The sequence below is a fragment of the Ictidomys tridecemlineatus genome, chromosome X (genome assembly GCF_052094955.1).
Source record: "Ictidomys tridecemlineatus isolate mIctTri1 chromosome X, mIctTri1.hap1, whole genome shotgun sequence".
Lineage (NCBI taxonomy): Eukaryota > Metazoa > Chordata > Mammalia > Rodentia > Sciuridae > Ictidomys > Ictidomys tridecemlineatus.
Genome location: NC_135493.1, coordinates 40495136 through 40518202, shown reverse-complemented (window position 1 = coordinate 40518202; position 23067 = coordinate 40495136). Strand labels below are relative to the sequence as shown.

Below are 23067 nucleotides of genomic sequence, written 5' to 3'. Positions count from 1 at the left end.
AAGGGGGCAGGGGATACCAAATGGGCTGGCCTCGGGGTGACAAAAAGCCTGGTTGTATCAAGAAACTCAAAGGGACCAGACTAAAGCCAGCTACGATAAAAATACTATTGGGGGAAGGTGTGGCAAGGAGGGCAGGAGATCACACAGGGCCTGTGAGACATGGAAAAGGAGTTTGGTAATTATTCACTTGCTGTGGGGGATGGATGAGGGGTTTTAAGTAGAGGAATGTCAGGCTTTAACCTTACTTTTGCAACAGCTGTAGAGACCAGATTGAGAAGGGACAGAAGTCAGGGACACCAGTAAGTAGGCTGCCTCAGCAATCCACAGGAGGAATGATGGTGGCTTAAATTGGTGACAGCCATGGAGATGGAGAAAGCAAGTCAGATTTTGCTTGTGTTTGAAGCCACAGCTGTTACTGGGAGATTGGACACAGAGGATGCAGGAAAAGGGAGAGACAGGCCTCAGGAATGATGCTCTGGTTTCTGGCTTGTGTTATTGAAGAGATGATGGTACCACACACTGAGATGAGGAGTTCCAAGAAAGGCCTAGGCTTGAACTGGTAATCATCAAGAATTCAATTTTGGCCATGTTAAATTTGAGATTCCTGTGAGACATAAAGGTAGCATTGTCAAAGACTATGAGTTTGGGAGCTCCAAAATTGGTGTGGTTAGAATGCAAATTTAAGAGTTGTCTACATGTAGATTGTATTTAATAGTAATCTTTTTTTTTCCTTTGCATTACTGGGATGGAATCCAGGGCCTGGAACATGCTAGGCAAGTGTCCTACCACTGAGCTATATCCCCAGCCCTTGTAGATTGTATTTAAGTCCAGGGAACTGGATGAGATCACCTTGGAAAATAAAGAATAGAGAAAGAAGACCCTGGACTGAGTTTGAAAAATTCCAATATCCAGTGCTTAAATTGGGAAAGAGAAACCCACAAAGATGAAGGAAAGGTGGCAAGAGAGGTAGGGGGACAGTCAGGAGATAGTCACAAAATCCTAGAGAGGAGAATATGTCAGAAAAGAGGGAGTGGTCAGCCGAGTCTACAATTGGTGAGAAGTTGAGTAGGATGGGGACTGAGCGATGACCTTGGAGGCCAGGGGGGACCTTAACAAGAGAAAATGTAGCATTATAGATGTGTAAGCCAGATGATAGTGGATCAAGGATGAAAAAAGAGATGAAGTAGAGACATTATGTGTAGAACACTCTGCAGTGTGTAGATTTGGTGGTGGTAAGATGAAGGTGCTCTCATCTGATGACTTGCTTTTGGAGATCTCAGATGTGACTTTTTAGAATCTCACATGGAATGGTGAGGAAGATTGAGGAGAGAAGGGGAGCTATGAAATAGGCACTTTAGAGGGAGAGAAGATGGTGGCCAGAAAGTATTGAGAGTTCATGCCAGGTTTGAGATCATGAATTTAAAAGTGAAAACCAGCTACCCAGGTGCATGGTTTCTCTCCAGCTACCTTGAGCCCACTGTAAGGCAGGCATGGAGAATACAAATGATTGAGTTCATCAAGGAATGGGGTTTTGCAACAAAAGTATAGCAGAGGGAGAGGAAATAAGGGAGCTGAAGATGTTTGCAATGAATGGTCTATTGCTAGTTAGACTATAATCTCCAATATGGACATGAAGGGAAGTGGATAAAAGAGAAGTTTGAAGGAGAGTTAAGAAAGTGAATAACTAGGCAGGCATGGTGGCACATGCCTGTAATCCTAACTCGGGAGGCTGAGGCAGAAGGATGGCAAGTTGAGGCCAGCTTTGGCAACTTTTGAAGGCCCTAAGCAACTTTGAGGGATCCTATCTCAAAATAAAAAGGGTTGGGGATGTGGCTCAGTGGTTAAGCCTCTCTGGGTTTAATCCCTGGTATGAGATAAAGAAGAGAAAGAAAGAAAATGAATAACTAAGGGAAAGTGCTTATAGAAGGCCTCCCTGAAAAGGTGACATTTAAGCTGAGACACAAAGATTGAAGAGTTGGTCAGATAAAGAATGGGTGAAGAGATTTCTAGGGAAAGGGATACCAAGTGGGAGGTGAATTGGTGACCATAATGTATTCAGGTGATTTTACAGTGGAAACCCTTGTGGAGGGAAACTGGCAGAATAGATGGTTTAGAAGGGAGTGAGATGTTAGCAATGGAAATCTGGGAGGTGGCATATGGCCTAAAGTCTAGTTGGCTGATAATGGAGTGAGTTCAGTGGAAGAAGCAGTTGTTAGATCCTTCCTCATCACCATGTGGATGTTGAACTCTCCAATAATGATATCAAGAGTTGGAGTGGGCACAACTATTCAGATGGCTATTGTGCAAACAAAACCAAACAAAAAAGAGAAAATGGCTAGTGTTGGCCAGAATGTGGAGAAATTGGAATCTTTGTGCATTGCTGGTAGGAATTTCAAAGGTACAGCTGCTGTGGAAATCAGTATGGCTATTCTTCGAAAAATTAAACACCTATAATTACCAGAAGATCTGGCAATTCCACTTCTAGGTGCAATTTCACTTTCAAAAGAAGTGAAAGCAGGGACTCCAACAGTTATTTGTACAGCCATATTCATAGCAGCATTATTCACAATAACCAAAAGGTGGAAACAACTCAAGTATTCATAGACTGATGAATATAATGTGGCACATACATAGATTACTATGGAGTCTTAAAAGGAAGGAGGTTCTGACACATTCTACAACACAGACAAACCCTGAAGACATTATGCTAACTGAAATAAGCCAGACACAAAAGAACAAATAGTATATAATTCCTCTTATATGTTGTTCCTACAGTAGTCATATTCACAGAGACAGAAAGTTGAGTGGTGGTTACTTGGAGCTGGGAATAAGGGGAATGGAAGGTTAGTGTTCAATGGGGACAAAGTTTCTGTTTGGGAAGAAGAAAATGTTCCAGAAGTAGATGGTTATGACGGTTGCCTAAGTGTGAATGTAATTAATGCCACTGAACTGTATGCTTAAAATGATTAAAATGATAAATTTTATGTTATCTGTATCCGACAAATATTTTTTAAAGAGATAGACTGGGTGTGGTGGTACATATCCATAATACCAGCAGCTAGGGAGGTTGAGGAAGAAGGATCATGATTTCAAAGCCAACCTCAGCAACATAGTGAGGTCCTAAGAAACTCAGAGAGATGAGACCCTGTGTCTCTAAATAAGATATAAAAAAGAGCTAGGAAAAAATTTTTAAAAAATTTTAAAAAGCTGGGGATATGGCTCAGTGGTTAAGCACCCCTGGGATCAATCCCCAGTACCAAAATAAATAAATAAATAAATAAATAAATAAATAAATAAATAAATAAATAGATAAAAATTTAAAAAGAAATAAAGTCAAGGGGGAAGATCAGATGTCACTAGGAACTAAGTAACCATGGGGCCTATCTAGGTAGTCCACAGGTAGCAATGAGGAGGAAGAAAGAATGGTAGAGATAGGCAGCAGGCAGGTTCCTCAAAGGAAAAGGATTTTTTTGCAGAAAGGAGGAGGAATAATGGCCTAGAGGCAGCATTAGCAAGCACAAAAGACACCTACCTTCCCTCCAGGTCCTGGAGGACTTGACATTTGAGAGAGAAAAATAAAAACAAAATTTTAAAAGTTGCTGTACAGGCTAGGGTTGTAGCTCAGTGGCAGAGCTGCTTGCCTAGCATGTGTGAGGCACTGAGTCCTCAGCACCACATAAAAATAAATAAATAAAATAAAGGTATCATGTCCATCTAAATAGCAACGACAACAAAAAGCCAGTGTACACTTGTTAGGACTGGTGGGGAAGTAGTATCCTTGAGAAATAACCAGGTCTCAATTGGGAAAGAAAGTGATAGGTACTTTCAGTGAATAAATTAAGACTATGGAACAGTTTGCTGTTGACTGAGAGTTCCAGAGGACATGATGGAAGAGTTGGAAAGGGAAGAAAAGGGTGAGATTGGAGTATGAATAGACCACTACAGTAATCTCCTCTTATCCATGGTTTCAGTTTCTGCAATTTCAGTTACCTGCATTCAACCATGGTCAGAAAGTATTAAACGGAAAATTTTAGAAATAAACAATTCACATGTTTGAAATAACTTTATTACAGTATATTGTTATATTTGTTCTTTTGTTATTGTTGTCAATCTCTTCCTGCGCCTAATTTTTAAATTTATTGATAGGCATGTATGTATAGGGAAAAAACAGATATATAGACTTTGGTACTATCTACAGTTTATAGAGTTTGGTTTCAGGCATTGACTACAGGGTGTTAAGAATAGATATAAGGGGCTGGGGATGTGGCTCAAGTGGTAGCACGCTCGCCTGGCATGCGTGCGGCCCGGGTTCAATCCTCAGCACCACATACAAACAAAGATGTTGTGTCCGCCGAAAACTAATATATAAAATTCTCTCTCTCTCTCTCTCTCTCTCTCTCTCTCTCTCTCTCTCTCTCTCTCTCTCTTTAAAAAAAATAGATATAAGGATGAGAATCTGGACTCTGAGGAATGGCCAGAGACAAGGAAATTTCTTTTTGTTGGTGACTGAAGTTAACAGGAATGTGAAGCCTGATGGGATGATTCTCCCATACAAGAGAGTGACTTGCAGGCACATAAGAAGTCATACCTGATATCTCACTTGTTGCTGTGCTGGCTTTGAGGGAGTCTGCTCTTACAGATAGCACTGGAGCAGCTCTTAGTCCACATGGGCAGCAGTAGTCTACTGAATACTTCCACTGAGCCAACCTCATTGCCTTCTGGGAAACTGCTTGATTCACAGGTTCTTGGCAAAAATTGCATACAATAGTTGACTCTAGAGTTAGCCATTGTAGTTCACATTGTCGTTTCACTCAGTTTATATAGGTGTCTATATTTTAGCAAGTTACCTAATCTCTCTTCTCAGATCCTCAGTTTCCTTATCTATACAATGGCCAAATATACCACTTCACTCAGGGGGTTGCTCGGAAAATGATGTGAGATCATATGTGGACAGCACCAGAAGCGTAGTAAGTCCTCAATAAATGGTAGTCGATACTACTGTTTTCTGCACTGTCCTCTCTTTCGGCATCTTCCTCACCTTATTCCAGATGCCTCTAGTCCTCAGTGTATTCTTTAACCAAATTCTCCATCAGAGCTAAACAGTGCCCCATCTTCCAAATTTTTGATTTTCCCTAATGCACCCTTCCCTATGTTACTTCATATGGTTCAGAATCCTCCATAGTCTCCCGTGGGGTGAATCTGATTCAGCCAGCTAGTCCTTGTTTGCATGAACTTATGTGTCCTCAAAAGATAACAATTGTGCTTTAACTGAGGCCTTTGATGATATAATCCAATGGAATAAAAGCACATCAACTTCCCCCCTCACCTGGCTGTGGTTTAGCCATTGTCTGGGAATAGCATTCTAGATAGATCCTTGCTTCTCAGAGTCTGTGGACCAACAGCATGGCCACTACCCTGGAATTTGCCAGAATCTCAGCCCTTGTTCCAGACCTACTATTTGGGAATTATTTCAGCAACACCTCAGGTGATTCCTGTACCCATAAAAGTGTGAGTAGCACTTCTATAGTAAGGAACAGCTAAGTGATGTAACAGGTGAGGATTCCTTTACAGGAAGAAAAGGTGTGTCCAAGCTTTTTACAAAGAGCAGTTACTTCAGAGCCCTGGGGATGGAGCTCTCATTGCTGCCACTTGGAGAACGTGGCATCTCATGAGGACCCAGCTGCTAATCTGCCATGCTGGATCTCTGGAGCTTCGAGGAGAGTCAGGCTCCAGTTACTGGAATCAGAGGGCTAATTGGCCCCACGTGGCGCCAAATCCTGCCACTCGCAAGGGGAGTGACAAGACTCCCCAAGGAGCCAACCAAATGTAAAGAAAAGGGAGCCAAAAGCAAGGAGGGATGGAGAAATAAAAACAGACACCTTTAAATGTAACTCTTACAAATCTATCTCCCTGCCTAGAAGTACAAGGAGGAAGAGTATTAGCTCCGAACCATTTTGTCGTCTTCTCTGTTCTTCTGTCCTTTTGTTGCATCCTACCTAGCAACAGTAGTTAGTATGAGCTCCAGCTACCAGTCCCTTTTTGGACAGTGATGGGGGCAAGGTTCAGTTTAGCCCACAGAGGAGTTAGGGCATCCAGATGGAGTCAGGTCGACTGAGAGCTTGGTCAGGGAAAGGGCTGCCTGGGAATCAAGGGGATGGAGTGCATTGTGGGGCTGTCTCTTAGAAGTAAGGAGTTGATGGAGGAAGGGCCAGGACTGTATGAGACTGGTGAGGTTTATCTTCGGCTCCCTTTCTCTGCTCCTCTGACCACCCTGAATAATGCTACCAGTAATATTGACACCTCTACATTTGTGTGATATGTTTAACCTCCCTAAGTGCTTCTGTAGCCATGATCTCATTTCATTTTCCCAACAACACAGAGTGAATGGGATCAGAGACAGGTTAATTATGATGTGGGCTGAGCATCCAAGCCGGGCCAGAACATAGAGTGCTGCTGGCCATAGGATCAAAGCAGCCCTGCAGTGGAGACTTTAGATACTGAGAGGGTCTAGGACCCTAAGAAGATGCAGGTGGGGGTACTGGGCTTGTGAGCTGTGTCCAAGAGATTTGGTTCCAGCTAGACTGCTAATGTGCTCAGCCTTTCCTTCTTCATCTACTTTGGAGCCTGGGGTGGAGGAGGAGGAGTCACCTAGTCTATTTGGCAGGACAGTGAGAGGGGATAATGGATGTGAAAGTACCTTTTCTCAAATGAGGTAATGGGTGTAGAAATGCAAAGGACCACATGGATCTAAAGTGTTGTTATCATTAGGCAGAAGAGAAAGGCTAAACCCTTACCTGGGTCACTGAATGAAAAGGACGAGCCTGGCACAGGGTGATGGGAGACATTTAGGGATCTCAAGAAAGAAGGAGACAGAATTAAAGAATTGCATGCTTTGGTGCAAAAGAAGAGAAGAAAATAGCAGGTCCCAGAAATAAAGCAGGAGCAGGGAGCACAAGTTTGGCTGCTTCCCAATTTTGTCCAGGGTCGCCCTGTTTGAGGGGACTAGAAGCTAAACATCTTTCAAAGTCAAATTGCCTGTTTCCCCAAGGAGGGAAGTCATGTGACTCACGGACAGCTGAGCTCCTGTCATCCATCACTGCTTGCCTTCAGTGTCTCCCAAGTCTCCAGGCATTTAGCAAATTTCAGAGGGACTGAGCCGCAGACACTGAAAGATGCAAACCCAGGAGGGAAGTAACCGCCTCCACCTGAATTGTAAAATGGCCTTCTGGTCTGTGAATGGAGGCATTCCCCCACCTGTCTACCCACCCTAGATGCCCAAGAAGGCCCAGACAGTGTGAGGAAGGGGCTGCTTACAGAATTGAGAGAGGATGCAGTTATGGATGATGAGTCCAGTCCAATTTGGGACAACCTTAAGCAGGGATCAAATAGGTTCCAGTCACATCTGGGGAAGTGCCTGTCATGGTGGGAAAGATACTGGGCCCCCTATGGGAAGATGGGGCATGCCCATGGGCAGTGCTTAGGTTCTTATTTTTCCAGCTAATACAATCCCCACTTCCTCCATGGACTCTTCTCCACTTTTCCACCCCTCCTCTGAACACCCAAGTTGGCACTAGAGTTTGCCTGCTAATCTCAGCACTCTCAATCTCTTGTGAATTGGACACTAGTCTTCTCCTCCAGCTGAATGGGAAGCTCTTTTTGAATCTTTTTTTTTTTTTTTTGAACCCAGGAGAATTCGACCACTGAGCCACATTCCCAGCCCTAGTTTGTATTTCATTTAGAGACAGGATCTCACTGACTTGTTAAGCACCTTGCTGTTTTGTTGCTGAGGCTGGCTCTGAATTCGTGATCCTGCTGCCTCAGCCTCCTGAGCTGCTGGGATTATACAGGTGTGCACCACTGCGCCTTGCCTAGAAGCTCTTTGTAGATAGGGATCTGTGACTTCTCTTGTATCCCACAGACCTCAGGACTGAGTAGGCACTGAATAAATACTTGTTGATTGACTAACATGAGTTGAAAACTAATGCAAAATATTCATGTCACAAAAGGCTCATCAGTTGCTCTGGCTTTAGGAAGGCCCATTTTTATTAGTGCTGGTGCTACCTCAAGGCCCACTAGAGACTGAAGTGTTCCCAACTTCAGAAAAAAGGGGCAAAGCTGAGGCTTTAGTGGCCAGTGAGTGGGGGTACTGAGTATAGGACAATGTACCCAGTGCTTCCACAGCACGTGGGCATCTCCCTTGCCAGTGTTCTGCTTCTACACCAGGGGCTCTGCAGCCTCACAGGCACTTGTCCACCAACCTGCCCCACCTGGTGCCCACATGAGAAATGAGCTAGTGTTTTCTCAGGAAGAGGCCCTTTAGCACTGATGAGGTTGGCTGGCAGGAGTCAGAAGTCTTATTTGAGAAGCAGTCCCCAGGATGAGGCAAGATGGCAGCTGCTGGAAGATGTTCTTTGGCTCCCTTGAAAACTGAGCTCCTGCCTGTCACCAGCAGCAAAAATGAGAGAGGTGCCAGTCTGAAGCCACCTTTGCAAAGTCCCTGTCCCAGGAGGGTGCCTATCAAGGACACTGGCCAGCCACATTCCAACTTCTGAGTGTTTTCAGTTATAAAGTGATAATTTATCTCATCAGGATGGGACCGAGAGAGCCACCTTCTGAATTCACTTTCTGGAGGCTTGACCTCATCCTAGCATCCCCCACTGTTCTCCTCTATGGGGTGAGAGACAGTCTCTAAGCCAGCTTGGGTGCAGCCTGAGTGGATGTGGCCTGATGCAAGTCAGACATGGTCTGTTTTCCTTCCCAAGTTCTGGTATGATGGCAACAACTCCAGTCTTCTTTGCTGGCCCATGAATTTCTCTTTCATACAGTTACTCTAAGTCTTATACACTTCCCCCACAAGTAGACCTAATGCTCCACTATAATTATTTGATTTGTGTCCTGATAAACAACCTAACTGCTTGAAACTGTTTGCCACTGATGAATTTAGTATTTTTAGCTAGTCAACAGTTACCTCACTCTCATAGTGTCAAAACCTCCTACTTCTTTTACAAACCTTGTATTAGTTTGATCAATTAACTTCTGGCCCTTTGTATCTTATTCTGAAGGGCCCTGCCTGAGATCTTAAATTCAGAGAATATACATACTCATGCAGGGGAACCTAAGCCCATTTGGTAGGCCTAAAAGTCTAGGGGTGAAGTGGTGCCAAGTTGGGGAGCCAAGGCTCTGGGTCACTTGGCTCTGGACCCCTCTATTCCACCCCCACCTGCCCTACTCTTTTTCTGGGCCATCATTCCCCTGGCGCCCTGTGCTCTCACAGTGCCCCAGTGCCCTCACCCTCAGGGCTTTCCATATGAACACGACATTCAGGCCTATCTCACCCTGGCCCTTGATGTAGAAGCTTTATAAAGCTCTTGTGTAATTCCTAAGCTTCAGTAACTTTTAAGTTGTGGGCATCTGGAGAACAATCTGTAATCTCTCCCAGGTGTTAGGGGAGCACTTTCTCTTCTGCCAGTTTCTCTGGGTTTCAGGTCTGTGAGCAGCCTCGGAATACAGCTCCCCATATAGCCCACAGGAGCCATTTTCCAGCTGTCCCACTAGGTGAAGTAAGTTGGCATAATGTACCATTACGTAAAGTAGTGGTCCTAAACATGAGCATACATGTTTATATATGCCACCCCAATAGTTCCTTTTTAGATACCACCTAAGAGATATTAAAGTTTCAAATGACACAAGGACTTCATGAAGATGCTCCACATTCTGGAATGACTTCACATTCTTTTCCCACTCTGTCTGTTTTCATTACCCATTCCCTCAAAGTTCTGATTTCCCTTAGGGAGTTAATAGCCAATTAAAATGGGTGATGCCAGTGGACTTCAGAATGACCCATTTGCACTTAGGGTTCTTCTGGCATCCCAATGCCTTGAAGTTTAATCTCAGACTTCATGGCACCAGTTTCTTCTACTGGCTCCAGGCCTGAAGACAAGTGACTTCTCCTTCCTAGCTTCCTCTTTCTCCAATCTGAAATATGAGGCTGTCATCACTTCTGTTGATTTTAGAGGATGTAGGAAATTAAGCTGTGACCTCCCAGGTGCCATGGCCAGAACCCTAACCAGTGTCTCACCCAGCTGGTTCTGAGGTTTAGTTCCCTTTGCATCTTCTTTTGCTCCCATCTTCCCCTTCCCCCAGTCATGTGATGCAGGAAGAGAGCGCAAATGATATGGAATGTGAGCAACTGCCAGCAGGGACGCTGCGTCAAGTGACCATTCACCGAGACCCTATATATGGCTTTGGCTTCGTGGCCGGCAGTGAGAGGCCTGTGGTGGTTCGATCTGTGAGGCCAGGTAGGTGTCCCTCGTAGTGTCCCTCTAGCCCTAGCTCCTATCCCCCCACACCTAACTGGTCTGCCCAGAGAGCACAGTGCCCAAGTACACTGTGTTCCTAAAGAATTCATGAAGAGTAGGTAAAGACTTGCCTACCAATAACAGTGTTTAAGACTGATTAGCCCAAACCATTGAGGTAGCTTGGAGCCTTAGAGGCTGTAGTTGATTATTTCATAGAACATGGGTCTTAATAAAGCTTCCCTTTGCATAGTACATTCAAAGAAGAGCCACAATGCCTTGGATGACAAAGTGCCATTTATTCAATTCAACAAGTATTTATAGATCACCTACTCTAAGCCCAGAAATGTGGTAGGGAAGTACAAGACACAGTTCCTGTCCACAAGAATCTAATCATCAGGCTGTGGAGACTGGTAAAAACTCATGAAATAAGCTAGGCACAGTGGTACACATCTGTAATCCCAGTGACTGTGGAGGCTGAGGCAGGAGGATTGCACGTTTGAGGCCGACATTAGCAACTTAGTGAGACCCTGTCTCAAAACAGAAAATAAAAAATTATCTTGGTGGTAAAGCACCCCTGGATTCAATCTCCACTATCACAAAGGAAAAAAGAAAAGTACGTCAGCCACTAAAGACTGGAATTAGGATAGAGACAACAGATGAGATAGGAGGAGGGAGGAGAATGAAATATCTGAATGCCACAGTGGCAATAACAATAGCTACCATTGATTAAGCATCTGCTACTATGCACTTTACATCATCTTGTTTAATCCTCACAGCCAAGCCTACAAGATAAGTGATACCTTTCCCATTGTACAAATGAGGAAACCGAGGCACAGAGGAGGAGGAATGATGTGTCCAGGGCCACTGAGCTAGGAACCAGCAGAGCCAGTGTTTGCTCCAGGGTCTATGTGTTACCATGAGGGGGATACAGGGAATTGATAGGGACCATCTGGAAAGGAACAAGCAAAAGCTCCCCTAAACTATGAATGATACAGGAAAAGGCTGAAGCACTGTTTTGTTCCAAATCTGCTATCATTGACAGAAGATAGACAGAAAGGAGCTTTATTCCTGACTTGCTGGGCCTGAGGCTTTAGATGTTTACAACAGTTTCTCGCTCAGTCAAGAGAAGCAGCCAGAGTACAAACTGGTCTTGCAGAAATTTGATGAATTTTGCAATCCTCAAAGGAAAAGAAAAAGATTGTGTAAACCCTCTTCAACTATATGCCACAGAGAAAAAAAAATCAATTCAGGAGTTAGGGGCTGACCTAAGGCTCCCAAGACAGTCCTGCTGTTTGACAGGAGAGTTTTGAATCTTTGATCAGAAGTCAAATTTGTCCTCAGAAAAAAGGACCAGGTAAAACTTGGTAATGGACCACCAGGCACCCCTGCTTTAGCTTCAAAGGAGACGGAATCATAATTTGTAGGGCCAAAGAAAGCTCCTAGGCCTAGAGAGGGTTAACTGCAAAAGGTATAAGATAAAGATGCAAGAGAAGCCAGACATGGTGACACACACCTGTAATTCCAGCAGCTTGGGAGCCTGAGGCAAGAGAATCGTGAGTTCCAAGCCAGCCTCAGCAACAGTGAGGCACTAAGCAACTCAGTGAGACCCTGTCTCTAAATAAAATACAAAATAGGGCTGGGGATGTGGCTCAGTGGTCGAGTGCCCCTGAGTTCAATCCCTGGTAAACCCCCCAATCCCCAAAAAAAAGATGAAGGAGGAGTTGGAGGGGTGAAGAGAAGACCCCAGGAGAGAGCCACAAAAAGCCGTGTAGTAAATGGCACAGCCCTATTAGAGATTCAGGCTGAACCATGTTGCAGCATCTGCTCAGGCAGCTGCCAAGTGGTTCAGTGTTTGAGGACATAAGAAAAGACAAAGAAGGATTCTACACAGGAGCAATTGCAATTGAGTAATCCAACAAACCATTCATGAAAGGATAGTAGATTGAATGTTACCAGTGTCATCACGGGCCCAGGCCTGCAGAGGAGGAAAAATTCTATGAGGACTTCTTCTGTAGTAAGGGAGTGATGGAGAGATGGAGGAAGAAGGGAGGGAAGGAAGGAATGCAATAAGTAGAGTGGCTTTCAACTAAGAGCCTCAAATTTTTGACAGAAATAGATAAAAAGAATGAAATGAGTTGAAGAAATTGTCCCTTGAAAGGATATGATAACTACCATTCATCAAAATGTAACCAACATCAGTTAACTGTTTGAAGGACTATATATTCATCATCTCATTTATCCTCCCAACAAGCCTATGATGTGTAGGTACTGTTATTTTTCCATTTAGCAGAGAAGATAAGAGAAACTCAGAGACATTCACTGTCTCACCCAAAGTCATATAACTGGTGAATTAATTGCAGGTTCAGGATTCGAGGCCAGGTCTGTCTGATGGCAAAGAGTTTGCTCTTCACCACCATGCTCTCCACTCCTGTTCTGGCAGGAGACTGTATTGGATTAGAAAGTTCAGGGCAATTGCTGTCAGAGTTGTGACTCCTGCTGGCCATGATGGCTCAGCCTTCTTCACCACCTAAGGCCCAGGCTCCAGAGCCATTGAGGTGTCCTCAAGTGACACATTTGCTGTGTATGTTCATGTTTTCAGAATTTGGGCAGCACCCTTTTTTTGTAGAGAAATAGGGAAGTTAGGATCTGGCTTTTTAAAGTAGACACAAATAAGAGTTGAAGCTGGTTTAAACATTAAACATTTCTTTCTGGTTTGAGTCAGGGAAGATCTGACCTCTCATTCTCTGAGGCTGAAAAGCTTTTGTCCAAAAAGGTCTTTGCTGAACAGCAGAAGCAGCACAGCCTCATATAGCACCCCTCTATCCCTACCCTTTCCCCTAACCAAGAAGTATATCTGTTGGGTACAGTGACACATGCCTGCAATCCCAGTGACTTGGGAGGCTGAGGTAGGAGGATGACAAGTTTGAGGCTAGTCTTAGCAAATTAACAAGACCCTATCTCAAAAATAAAAAAGGGATGGGACTGCAGCTCACTGGTAAAGCATGCCTGGGTTAAATCCCCAGTACCATACAAAAAGTATAGCTCTCAGCTAGATCTACTTTCTTAAGCTCAGCAGTAGAGATGGGAAAGGGAGAAACCAAATAAATTTTCAGCTGTCCAAGAGTCTGTGCATCATTTTCCTCATTTATTGAACAGTAGCATCTTTCAATGTTAGAAAAGATTAAACCTTTTAAGTCTTTCAGTCAACCCCTGTCTCCAAGCAAGTGAATACCTAAACCATTCCAAACCAGAAAGTATGAATAATATTCATGGGCTGGGGTTGTGGCTCAGTGGTAGAGCACTTGCCTAGCTTGTGTGAGGCACTGGGTTCAATCCCTGGCACCATATAAAAATAAAACAAATAAAATAAAGGTATTGTGTTCATCTACAACTAAAAAGTAATTTTTAAAAAGATTCAAAGAAGAAGTTTCTTCCCCCTCCTCCTGTTACCTGTAACATTGCCAGCAGTCTGAAAGTCTGTGTTCCTCTTTAGAACCAAGCCAATAAAAAAAACACTAACCTTGTCTGAATATGAGGTCTGGGCTTGGGACCTTTTGCTACCACACCATGCCCAATCAAAGGAAGCCCACTGGATTCTCTTTCATTTTTACTCTGTCCCCTCATTTTCCATATGCAGCTGCCAAGAGCATCATTTCCTGCAGGCCTTGCAGGTATCCCTCAGGCACTGTGGCTCTTGCCCAGACTTGTGCTTTCCCAGCAGTAGCTTAAAGCTCTCACGCCTCTCTCCTCTCCTCTGCAGGAGGCCCCTCTGAGGACAAGCTCCTGGCTGGTGACCAGATTGTGGCTATTAATGAGGAGGACGTGAGTGAAGCCCCCAGGGAGAGGTTCATAGAACTCATCAGGTAACAGGGGCCTCTGAGGCCTTGGCAGGAGCTGAGTAATATTCCCCACCCCTGCCCCACCAGAGGCCTAGGTCTACCACTATCCTCCCTGGCCCTGAAAGACGAGAGTTTCCAGGCAGAGCAGCCCCAAGCCAGGGCTCCTGTCTACCCAGAACTTCAGGGCACAGCCAGTCAGGGTTACCATAAGCCTCACACACTCTGGCTTAAACTTGCTGTGATGATATGAGTAGGCACAAAGAAGAATCTCCTGCTACAGCCTCACCTCTACCCTCCCCAACTAATCTCCTCACCTGAGCTGGGGTTACTGTGCAGTGGGACAGACAAAGTGAGTGTTGAGAGTAAGCAAGTCATTAAAGACATTATTCCCACCTCCTCACCCATCCCACAATCACACACACACACACACACACACACAGAGAGAGAGAGAGAGAGAGAGAGAGAGAGAGAGAGAGAGAGACAGAGAGAGAGAGACAGAGAGACAGAGAGAGAAAGAGAGAGAAAAAATCAGATCCCTTCCCAGTGGATTGAGAAATGGAATCTACTCTTGTAGATTCTGCATTCATTGTTTGTAACGCCTTAATGTCCATCCTCCCCAGATAGGAGCAGGTAAGAGGACAGGAACATTCAGGAGACCTCCACCATCTGTAAATGGAGAGTAATAACATTGTCTTTGCCTGTCCCTCACCACTATACACATTCCACCCACATACTGTGCAAAATCCCCTTCCCCTCACTTATACCACATGTTCATACACTTCCATAGTTTGTTGATAAGGAATGGGAGGATAGAGGTGAAGACTCTAAAGTCCATGTGTTAACGTTGGCTTTCTGGCTATCCTCAAATGGAACCATGTCCTCAATGTATTTTTCCCCCTCCTCAACTTGTATAGTCTGGCTCCAGCCCTGCCTCCATCTCCCTCAATCCTCCATCCCTGTTAATTCAGAGTATTTTCATTCTACTCATTTTTCTGAGAATTTCCAAAGCCCACTTGGTCCCAGAGCCCCTCCCTAGCTTTCAAAAGCAGACTTAGCATTCTGCATGTGGTATAGCACCCTCTTCTCAGCTCTAAAGGGGTTTGGAATGATCCATCCTGAAGTCCAGAACAAGTCTTCCTCAGCATTCTCCCTCCAGTTCAACATGTGTCTGGGCCCTGATGACCTTCAGTTTGCTTCTTCTCCAAGTTCAGTTGTCTATGCATTCTCCCACTCTTCACTCTCCACCCTCCACCACCACATTGAAATGGGGTGAATTCTTTTTACCCCTTCAGGGTATACTGGAATTCTTTAAGCCTGATCTCCTGGAAGTACATCTCTGTACCTAGAACAAAATAGCCTAATATTTTTGAGGGATTCCAGGGCTCTTTCAGGATCAAAACAGAACTTACTCTTTTGATAACTTCAGGGACTGGTGGGTCATTCATTCATTCCATGAATAATTATTCTTGAGCATCTTTTATGTGCAAGGCACCAGTCTAGGCACTAAAGAAATAGCAGCAAGTAAAAGACAAAAATCCCTGGCTCATTGGAATTTATATTCTGGTGGAGACCCACAGTTAGCAATGAACCTGATAAATAATTGTATACTGTATTAGAATTCAATAAATGTTATTGAAGAATAGAAAGTAGATTGGGGTAAAGAGGGTTGAGAGTGCTAGACACAAATTTATAGATTGGAACTTTAAGCAGCATGGCCAGTTTGGGCTTCATTGAGAAGGTGTCATTTGAAGAAAGACTTGAAGGAGGTGAAGGTGTTGGAGAAAGCAAAGAGCCAGTAGAAAGAACCTAAGGCAGGAATGTGTCTGGCCTGATTGAGGAAGAGGAGAGAGGCCAATGTGACTGGCATCAGCTAAGGAAGGGGAAGAGTTGTGGAAGATAAGTCCAGATTATAGAAAGTCTTATAAGCCATTGTAAATGAATGGGAAACACAACTTGCGTTATGCCCCTTCCCTATTCAAGACAGAGGATTTTCCTTGGTTTTTTCCTTGTAACATAACTCTTCCTGGGAACTTCAAGACCTTGAGGCTGATTCATGCCTGGACTTTGCATGATGGAATATGAGAACTGTTCAGAGTCCTTAGGCAAGGGGCATAGGCATTTCTCAAATACCCAGCATCAAGGCTGTCTTAACTTTACTTCTTGAATGCCTTTATTCCCACAAACATTTGAACAAAGCCAACAAGGAAAGGAGAAGCTCCTTCAGGCAAACTATTTCCATTTATTTTAGTTCTTTTTACAGGATTATGGATTCCTGGGAGAGAATTTTCATACCTCACAGGCTCTTTGATCGCTGGTATAATTCTTGTCGGAAGAGTTTCAAATTTTTCATCCTTTGAATATTTGCTATCTGCAGAGAGTCTTGGCTTCCATCTGTTGCTCCCTGGCTCTCATTTTTTTTTTGCTCCCTCAATTAAAACAAATCTGCTGAATATGAGTCATGATGACCAAATGACCTCCTTTGGGTTTTTCCTTTGAGTTTCTCCTCCTGCTTAAATACCAAATTGCCAATAATCATCGTACATGGTTCCCAGGACCCAGTGGCTGGATGCCCTGTGTGTTCCATAATTCAGGACTTTAGTTTTCCTTGAGAATGTTCTACTCTACAGATAAAATTGCTCCTAAAGTTTGAGGATTTCTACAGAGAGAATGTGAGAAGAAATATAAAAAGAAGACCTGAAAAATGACAAGCCCAGAGGTAATGGTAATACCATCATCAGAGGCCTGCATGAACCAATATGGATGGTTTGTGTAAGCCTCCACAAATGATGAGAGGCAAGGAATCCATGCAGACACTCAGATTACACCCTGTCCTAATCCATATCCTTGAATGCAACCCAGGGGAAAATTCTGGTGTTGCTTTCTGTACTAGATGAATACCTAGTGCATGATACACTGCTCTCCTGTTCCCTCTTTTCTCTGTAGGAGCGCTAAGGAATTCATCGTTCTTACAGTTCTGCACACTCATCAGGTGAGTGAGCCTCTTTGCCATCTGTTCTTCTTCCTGACTGACAAGAGATGACCCCATATTAGAAAGCAACAGCATGGGAAGAGGGGGGATCAGAGATTAAGACCAACAAGGATGGTCCTAGGAGGCAAGGATGTAGGAGTAAATTTAAAGAATATTTTATAGAGATCTTGTCTACTCTAATATTGAAGGCTAAAGATTTTAAAGGGCTGTACAGGACTGTGTTCTCTCCCTTGTCCCCTGCTTTACCCACTTAAACTGCCTACTGCCTCCATTCCAAATCTACTTCTACTTCTTTTTTGCTGTGTATCATACAAATGTATCTATCCAGTGTCCAACTCTCATAAAGTCCTGGCAGATGGTGGGTGGTAGTCTTATTCATGCATATAAGTATTTACTAAGCAACCTATGACATCTAAGATACAGCACCATATGTAAGGAGTTTCATATAAAATCCTGAGAGGTACAGTTAGACAAAGAGATTCATCTTTGTCCTGGGACAGTCACTAACTGGCTGTGAGAGCTTGGGTGAGTCAGTTCCCTTTTCTAAACCTATTTTTTCATCTGTAAATTAAGAAGTTCATAGAACAGTATTTTTTAATAAGAACACTTATTAAAAGTAAAAATCACCAGGTACAGTGGTGCACTTCTGTAATCCCAGCACTTTGGGAGGCTTGAGACAGGAGGCTCGTGAGTTCAGAGCCAGCCTCAGCAAAAGTAAGGTTCTAAGCAACTCAGTGAGACCCTGTCTCTAAATAAAATATAAAATAGGGGGACTAGAGAGTCAAGTGCCCCTGGGTTCAATCCCTGGTACCCCAATAAAAGTAAAAATCTTTTGAGCAGGGCACAGTGGTATGTGTCTGCAGTCCCAGCTACTTGGGAAGCTGAAACAGGAGGATTTCTTGAGCTCAGGAGTTCAAAGGCAACTTGGGCAGCATGGTGAGACTCCATCTCAAAAATTAAAAAAAAAAAAAAGAAATGAAGACAGAGCTGAGGGCACTTGTGTAATATGTGTGAGGCCCTGGTTTCAATCCCCATCGCCACCAAAAAAATAATAATTAATTACATTAAATATTAAAAGTAAATATATTTTTATTTCAGGTCTCTCTCCTCAAGTTGAATTCAGAAACCCCAGTGTCCATTACTCACACTTGAATGCTCAAATCAAGTAGGTGTAAAACTTCTACAAGCAAAACACATAGCCTTTATTCCACTTCCAGCCCATCTTTCCCCAGCACTAATAGCCCAACCCCTGGAGGAGGCTACACCTGAAGTGGACCTTGAGGGAGGGGAAGGAATTCCCTGACATGGAGTAAGGAGAAGATTTTTCAGAGAGACAATATATCTGTGCAAAGCCAGCGATGTAGCACAGGTGTGAGACCTGAGCTCACACCTTAAGAGTCAGGGGGTCAAGGCTCAAATCAAGCCCAACAGTAAATGACTCACCCTGAGGCCCCCAGCCCTCTTCTGAGTCTGTGTGAACTTCACACACACACACACACACACACACACACACACATACACTCATGTATGTGATCATATATACATATATATGCTTACATATACTCTTATATACATGCAATAGACTCACATACACACACATGCTTACATATACTTTCACTTACACACTTATACATTCACATTGTTGGACACCCACACATACAATGCTCCCAGACAGACAGGCCTCACTCAATTACATTCTCTGACTCCAACCTGAAGACCCCACCCTTCCTGGGTGTTATGAATAGTTCCCTTCTCACTTCATTACATGTGTGCAGTTGCCAAATGGTCAATAGGGAGTCAGTTCCCACTCCCCACAACCTCCTGTCTTGAAAATGGCCACCAAGAGCTGGGAGCAGTGGTGCACACCTGTAATCCTAGTGGCTTGGGAGGCTGAAGCAAGAGTATCTCAAGTTCAAAGCCAGGCTCAGCACTGAGCAAGGCCCTAAACAACTCAGTGAGACCCTGTCTCTAAATAAAATATTAAAAAGGGCTAGGGCTGTGGCTCTCAGTGCCAAGTGCCCCTGTGTTAAATCCCTGGTACACCCCCCTAAAGAAATAGAAAATGCCTACCAATGGTCCCCCAAAACATGCTTTTTGTATGGTTAGAATATATTAGTCTGATCAGAGACACATTATAGGGTACTCTGTAGGTTAGTCAGGTTTTCTCAAATGTCACCTCTTTGCAGAAACCTTCTTTGACTACCTTTTTTCTTTGGTATCAGGGATTGAACCCAGGGGCATTTAACCATTGAGCAATGTCCCCAGCCCTTTTTGTATTGTATTTAGAGACAGGATCTTGCTGAACTGCTTAGGGCTTCTCTAAGTTGCTGAGACTTACTTTGAACTTGTGATCCTCCTGTCTCAGCCTCCCAAGCTACTGGGCAATTTGCCACAGTGCCCAGATTTGGCTACTCTTTCTCTAAGAGAGTATCTACCGTCATTATCTCCTGATACTGCTTAACTTTTAATCATTGGTAAAATATTATAGTTTTAATTTTTATTTGAAATAATTGTGGATTCATAGAAAGTTGCAAATCTAGTACAGACATACAATGTATCCTTTAGCCTGTTGCTCCCAGTGGTTACATCTTCTATAACTATAGTGCAATATCAACATCAGGAAAATGACATTTTTTTCAATGTGCATATATAGTTCAATGTGAATTTTACACATGCATACACAATGTGTTTCAGATGTGTAGGTTTATGAATCCACCAACACAATCAAGATATTGGGCCAGCAACAAATACATGAAAAAATATTCATCATTAGGAATTAGGGAAATGCAAATCAAAACTACACTGAGATTTCATCTCACACCAGCCAGAATGGCAGTCATCAAGAATACAAACAATACTAAGTGTTAGAGAAAAAGGAACAATTTTACACTGTTGGCAGAACTGAAATTAGTACAAACACTATGGAAATAACTATGGTGGTTCCTCTAAAGACTAGGCATGAAACCACCATATGACCCAGCTATATTACTCCTTGGAATTCATCCTAAAGAATTAAAGTCAGCATACTGTAACGATACATGCATACCCATGTTTATAGCAGCACAGTTCACAGCCAAATCATGTAACCAGCCTAGATGTCCATCAACAGATGAATGAATGAAGAAAATGTGGTACTGGGCATTGTGCTGTACACCTGTAATCCTAGCAACTCGGGAAGCTGAGACAGGAGGATTGCAAGTTTGAGGCCAGCCTCAGCCATTTAGTAAGACCCTGTCTAAAAAATCAAAAAGATAAAAAAGCTGGGGGTATAGCCCAGTGGTAGAGCACCCCTGTATTCAATCTCCAATACCAAAAAAAATGATACTGAAAAAGTTTGTCACCAAAAATGTCCCTTATGTCATTCTTTTACTGCAATATCCATTTCCCCTACTCCCTCTGGAAATCCTTGTCAACCACGTCTGCAATGTTATCATTTCAAGACTATTGCACAAATGGAATAATGTAGTATAATATCCTGTTGATGTTTTGGGATTGGCTTTTTTCACTCAGCATATGCCCTTAAGAGTCATCCAACTTGTCAATATTTTGTTCCTTTTATTGCAGTGTAGTATTCCATGGTGTGACTGTACCACCCATTGAAGGGCATCTAAACTATTCTCTCTCTCTCTCTCTCTCTCTCTCTCTCTCTCTCTCTCTCTCTCTCTCTCTCTCTCTCTCTCTCTCTCCTGTTATGAATGAAGCTTCTAGAAACATTTGTGTGGGGGATGTTTTTGAGGGAGTGATGTACTAGGGATTGAACTCAGGGGCACTCAACCACTGGGCTGTACCCCAGCCCTATTTTGTATTTTTATTAGAGACAGGTTCTTGCTGAGGCTGGCTCTGAACTTGAGATCCTCTTGCCTTACCTCCTGAGCCACTGGGATTACAGGTGTGCACCACCACGCCCAGCCCTGTGTATGAGGTTTTTGTGAGCATAATTTTTCATTTCTCAAGAGCATGATTTCTGGTTCATATAGTAAGTGTATGTTTAGTCTATCAAGGAACTTTAAGACTAATTTACATTCCCATGAAATGTTATATTTATATGTGTATTATCTGTATCCCTCGTTAGAATATGAGCTCACAAAGGACAGGGAATTTTTTTTAATTATTATTGCTGTATCTCCTAGCACCTGAAACAGCACCTGGCACAGAGTAGCACTAATAAATATAGGTTGAAGGAATGAAGGAAAACCAGCTTCCTAAAAAAAGCAACATAAACCCAAATGCCCAAACTTAGGTACAGAATAAAGAACCTAACACCCCCCATTTCCATCCAACTTTCCATCCCAGTGCCTCCAAAACTCCCTTGCACCTAGTTCTAATACTTTCACTTGTCCCATCTCGTGGCCCCTTTGCTATGACCAGACTACTTTTCTTCTCTTCCTTGTACACTTTTTAGGTCTTCTGCCCTGCAGAGTTTTGTCCTTGCACTCTTCCACATCTCTTCTAATAACATCTGTTTCCTTTAAAATCTGGCTGGATACTCAAGTTTTCCAAATGGCTTTACCTGACTAACCCCAATGAGAATTTCTTATTCATTCATTCATTCATCATGAAATAGTTGTATACCTGCTATTCTGGATAGTCTTTTATTTCTTTTCGGGGTGGGGGGAACCAGAGACTGAAATCAAGGGTGCTTAACTCCCAGCACTTTTTGTTTTGAGACAGAGTCTCACTAAGTTGCTTAGGGCTTCACCTTAGTTGCTGAGGCTGGCTTTGAACTTGTGATCCTCCTGCCTCAACCTCTGTTCTGGGCAATCTTATAGGCTGGGAATGTAGCAGTACTTAGGGCAGAGATGGTTGCTGCCCTCTCAAAAGTTTTCATTCTACTTCTTAGCCTTGTGCTTAGCCTGGGAGTATAGAAGTGAGCAAACACACACACACACACACACACACACACACACACACACGCATACACACACAGGTGATAGTCAAACCTTTAACAACCTGAGCTGGATTATGGTGGCACACACTCATAATCCCATCAACTCAGGAGGTTGGGGCAGGAGGATTACAAGATTGAGGCCAGCCTGGACAACTTAGTGATAACCTATCTCAAAGAAAAATTTTTTGAAAAAGGACTGGGGGTGTCACTCACCACCTTTGGGGTCAATCTCCAGTACTCAAAAAAAAAATCTTTAATAACCTATACAGGAGCCAACCAATCAGAATGTAAACCAGCAAAAACAACTGGAACATAGTCTTGAAGGAATCCTAGTTGTACCAGGTTTTGGTCTACATTGGTAAAGAGGTCTCAGGGGAGAGGTCAGATGGCACCCAGGAAATTAGGGCAGCATCTACTTACAACCAGTGTGAAAAAAATCTTTTAATATTTTACAACCAGTGTGGCCATTCCAGCGCATTCCAATTGAATGGCAGCCTTGCATGTGTTCATTTGATCATCATTATCAACAGATTCTGTGTTTGCAAATTTGCCTACTTGCTAAAATTTATAAGTAACCTGCAAAATCAATAATCACAGCACCTTCCTTGTCCTTTGCAGACATGCACAGAGCATGAAAAATTTGAGTTGTCCAGTGCACACAGTTCCCAGCTAAAGTCAAACAAGACAACACCCAGCCTTCTTGAGTCAGCTTTCATATGGAGATGCCCAAAGGATGGAAACTGTAGGGGGCAGTGCATGGTAGTGAGAAGCTCCCATTCTGGGGCCAGTTGGACAGGGTTTGGATCCCTGCTGTGGTACCTGTGTATGAGACAGCCACAGACAAGTCACTTAATATTTGTAATCCTCATTTTCTCTTGTGAAACAAAGAAAAAAGAATCTACCAGAATAAGTTACCAGGCATGCCTGTAACACCAGCTATGCTAGAGGCTAAAATAGGAAGATTGCCAGTTTGAGGCTAGTCTGGACAACTTAGTGAAACCTTGTCTCAAAAAAAAATAATAAAGGCTAAGGTTGTGACTCAGTAGTAGAGCA

The 23067-nt window shown here is 43.4% G+C and overlaps 1 protein-coding gene across 4 annotated transcripts in view; it reads left to right on the top strand.

Moving 5' to 3' along the window:
- The window catches only part of Frmpd3 (FERM and PDZ domain containing 3), a 139071-nt gene that overhangs the window by 59254 nt on the left and 56750 nt on the right, over positions 1–23067 (top strand). Inside the window, exons 2-4 of one of the 4 annotated variants that reach the window (XM_078034418.1) lie at positions 10144–10298; positions 14059–14161; positions 17081–17126. The exons of 1 other annotated variant lie outside the window; for it this stretch is intronic. In XM_078034418.1, the coding sequence (XP_077890544.1) occupies positions 10151–10298; positions 14059–14161; positions 17081–17126 (297 nt within the window). In that variant the 5' untranslated portion in view covers positions 10144–10150. Of the gene's footprint in view, positions 1–10143; positions 10299–14058; positions 14162–17080; positions 17127–23067 lie in introns of those variants that run through there. 2 more of the 4 variants (XM_078034422.1, XM_078034419.1) reach the window with 2 other exon arrangements.